The 2,054-nt window shown below is 38.4% G+C and overlaps 1 protein-coding gene across 1 annotated transcript; it reads left to right on the top strand.

The window, feature by feature from the left end:
* Positions 1 to 965: 965 nt before the first annotated feature.
* Positions 966 to 1,841, top strand: LOC117800838 (olfactory receptor 4M1). Its single transcript, XM_034653393.1, has one exon. It carries the CDS (start codon positions 966 to 968, stop codon positions 1,839 to 1,841), a length of 876 nt encoding a protein of 291 aa, XP_034509284.1.
* The last annotated feature ends 213 nt before the right edge of the window (positions 1,842 to 2,054 follow it).

The following is a 2,054-nucleotide window of genomic DNA, read 5'->3' as shown; positions in this document are numbered from 1 at the left end:
TCAGTATTGGCTGTTGGTTACAAGAAATACTTGCTTTGATGGGCAGTTTTTATATTACTTAAAAGAGGAAGCATATCTGGTAAAGTGAATGATTATCTTATTTTTATTTGATGGGTTTTGTTCTATCTAATAGTGGTAGGTTCAATACTAGGACTTGAGCAAAATTTTAGCAATAATTTTATTTCCACTGTCACCTTGAATTGGCAGAAAGGGTCAACTTGGGTGGCAAGCATACCCATTCCTCGGATCACTATATCTTCTTCCTACCTTCATGGAACAGTGGATAAACTGCATGGTCAGTGGAATAATGACATCTGGTCACAGCTCGAAGAATTTTCATATATAGCCCTGCATTGTTGCATATTGTGGCTGCTTACCTATTGCCAAGGATTAAGTTGTATAGGATTTGGTTAAGGAAAAATGTCTATTCACTACACAGGAAACCCTGAGATCTTTTTGAAAGATTAAAATGAAAATACTGCCATATCAGTGTAACTGATATTAGACAAGAAGCATAAGTTTTCAAGTTTGCTAGATTTATCAACAACAAAAAAATCTAGTAATAACTAGATTTTCTTATTACCAGTCTACAATTTAGCTTCTCTCATAAGCAGTTACACATAATGCTTACTAAGAAAAGTATATGGGGAAAGAATTAGTACACTGCTGAGTTTCATAAAAAATAGAAATTAATAACAGTAATAGATTGGGATTTTGGTTTCAGATATGTGACATACTTCATATGGTTTCAGTGTTTCTAAATTTCAGGTCATCACTTACTCTTTCCCTGTCTTGGCTTATCAGACATCAAATAGGACAATCAAATGTATCCTAATACAGTCCCTTAATGACACAGAACAATCTGAGGATTTCACCAGCAGTAAAATAAATCTAGTTAAATGCTATTTGGAATAATTGTAATTTCTGTATTTTTTATAGCCATATTATTTTTTAAAAGTGAAGAAATGGAACCTGTAAATTACACCAGGGTGACCAAATTTGTTCTCACTGGCTTATCCCAGACTCGAGAGATACAACTAGTCCTATTTTTCATATTTCTATCCTTCTATCTGTTCATCCTTCCAGGGAATATTCTTATTATTAGCACCATCAGGCTTGACCCTCATCTGACCTCACCCATGTATTTCCTGTTGGCTAATCTGGCATTCCTTGACATTTGGTACTCCTCCATAACAGCCCCTAAAATGCTCACAGATTTCTTTGTGGAAAGGAAGAGAATTTCCTTTGGTGGGTGCATTGCACAGCTCTTCTTCTTGCACTTCATTGGGGCCTCCGAGATGTTCCTGCTCACAGTAATGGCCTTTGACTGCTATGCCGCCATCTGCCGCCCTCTCCACTATGCTACTATCATGAATCGATGTCTCTGCTGTATCCTGGTGGCTCTCTCCTGGTTGGGGGGTTTTATTCATTCTATAATACAGGTGGCTCTCATTGTTCGACTTCCCTTCTGTGGGCCCAATGAGTTAGACAGTTATTTCTGTGACATCACACAGGTAGTCCGGATTGCCTGTGCCAATACCTTCCCAGAGGAGTTAGTGATGATTTTTAGCAGTGGTCTGATCTCTGTGGTATGTTTCATTTCTCTCCTAATGTCCTATGCCTTCCTCCTGGCCATGCTGAAGAAACACTCAGGCTCAGGTGAGAGTACCAGCCTGGCCATGTCCACCTGCTATTCCCACATCACCATTGTGGTATTTATGTTTGGACCATCCATCTACATTTATGCTTGCCCATTTGACTCTTTTTCCCTAGATAAGGTGGTGTCTGTGTTCCATACTGTGATATTCCCTTTACTTAATCCCATTATCTACACCTTGTGAAATAAGGAAGTAAAGACAGCCATGAGGAANGAAATAAGGAAGTAAAGACAGCCATGAGGAAGTTGGTCAACAGATATATTTTATGCAAAGAGAAGTGAAAGATAAGTGGCATATTCTACAATCTTTCCGGGTCATGGTCCTAAAGTAGGAAGCATTTGCTGGAGTAATAATGCTTTCACTACCTCTTTTCATCTGAGTACTTAAATTCTCAGA

This window comes from Ailuropoda melanoleuca, unplaced genomic scaffold (assembly GCF_002007445.2).
Source record: "Ailuropoda melanoleuca isolate Jingjing unplaced genomic scaffold, ASM200744v2 unplaced-scaffold8348, whole genome shotgun sequence".
Classification (NCBI taxonomy): Eukaryota; Metazoa; Chordata; class Mammalia; order Carnivora; family Ursidae; genus Ailuropoda; species Ailuropoda melanoleuca.
The sequence above is the reverse complement of the archived record's forward strand: the minus strand, read 5'-3'. Positions and strand labels throughout refer to the sequence as shown.

What these genes read in the sequence shown, in the direction of transcription:
- LOC117800838 (XM_034653393.1), top strand. Translation starts at nt 966, where the DNA reads ATGGAACCTGTAAATTACACCAGGGTGACCAAATTTGTTCTCACTGGC.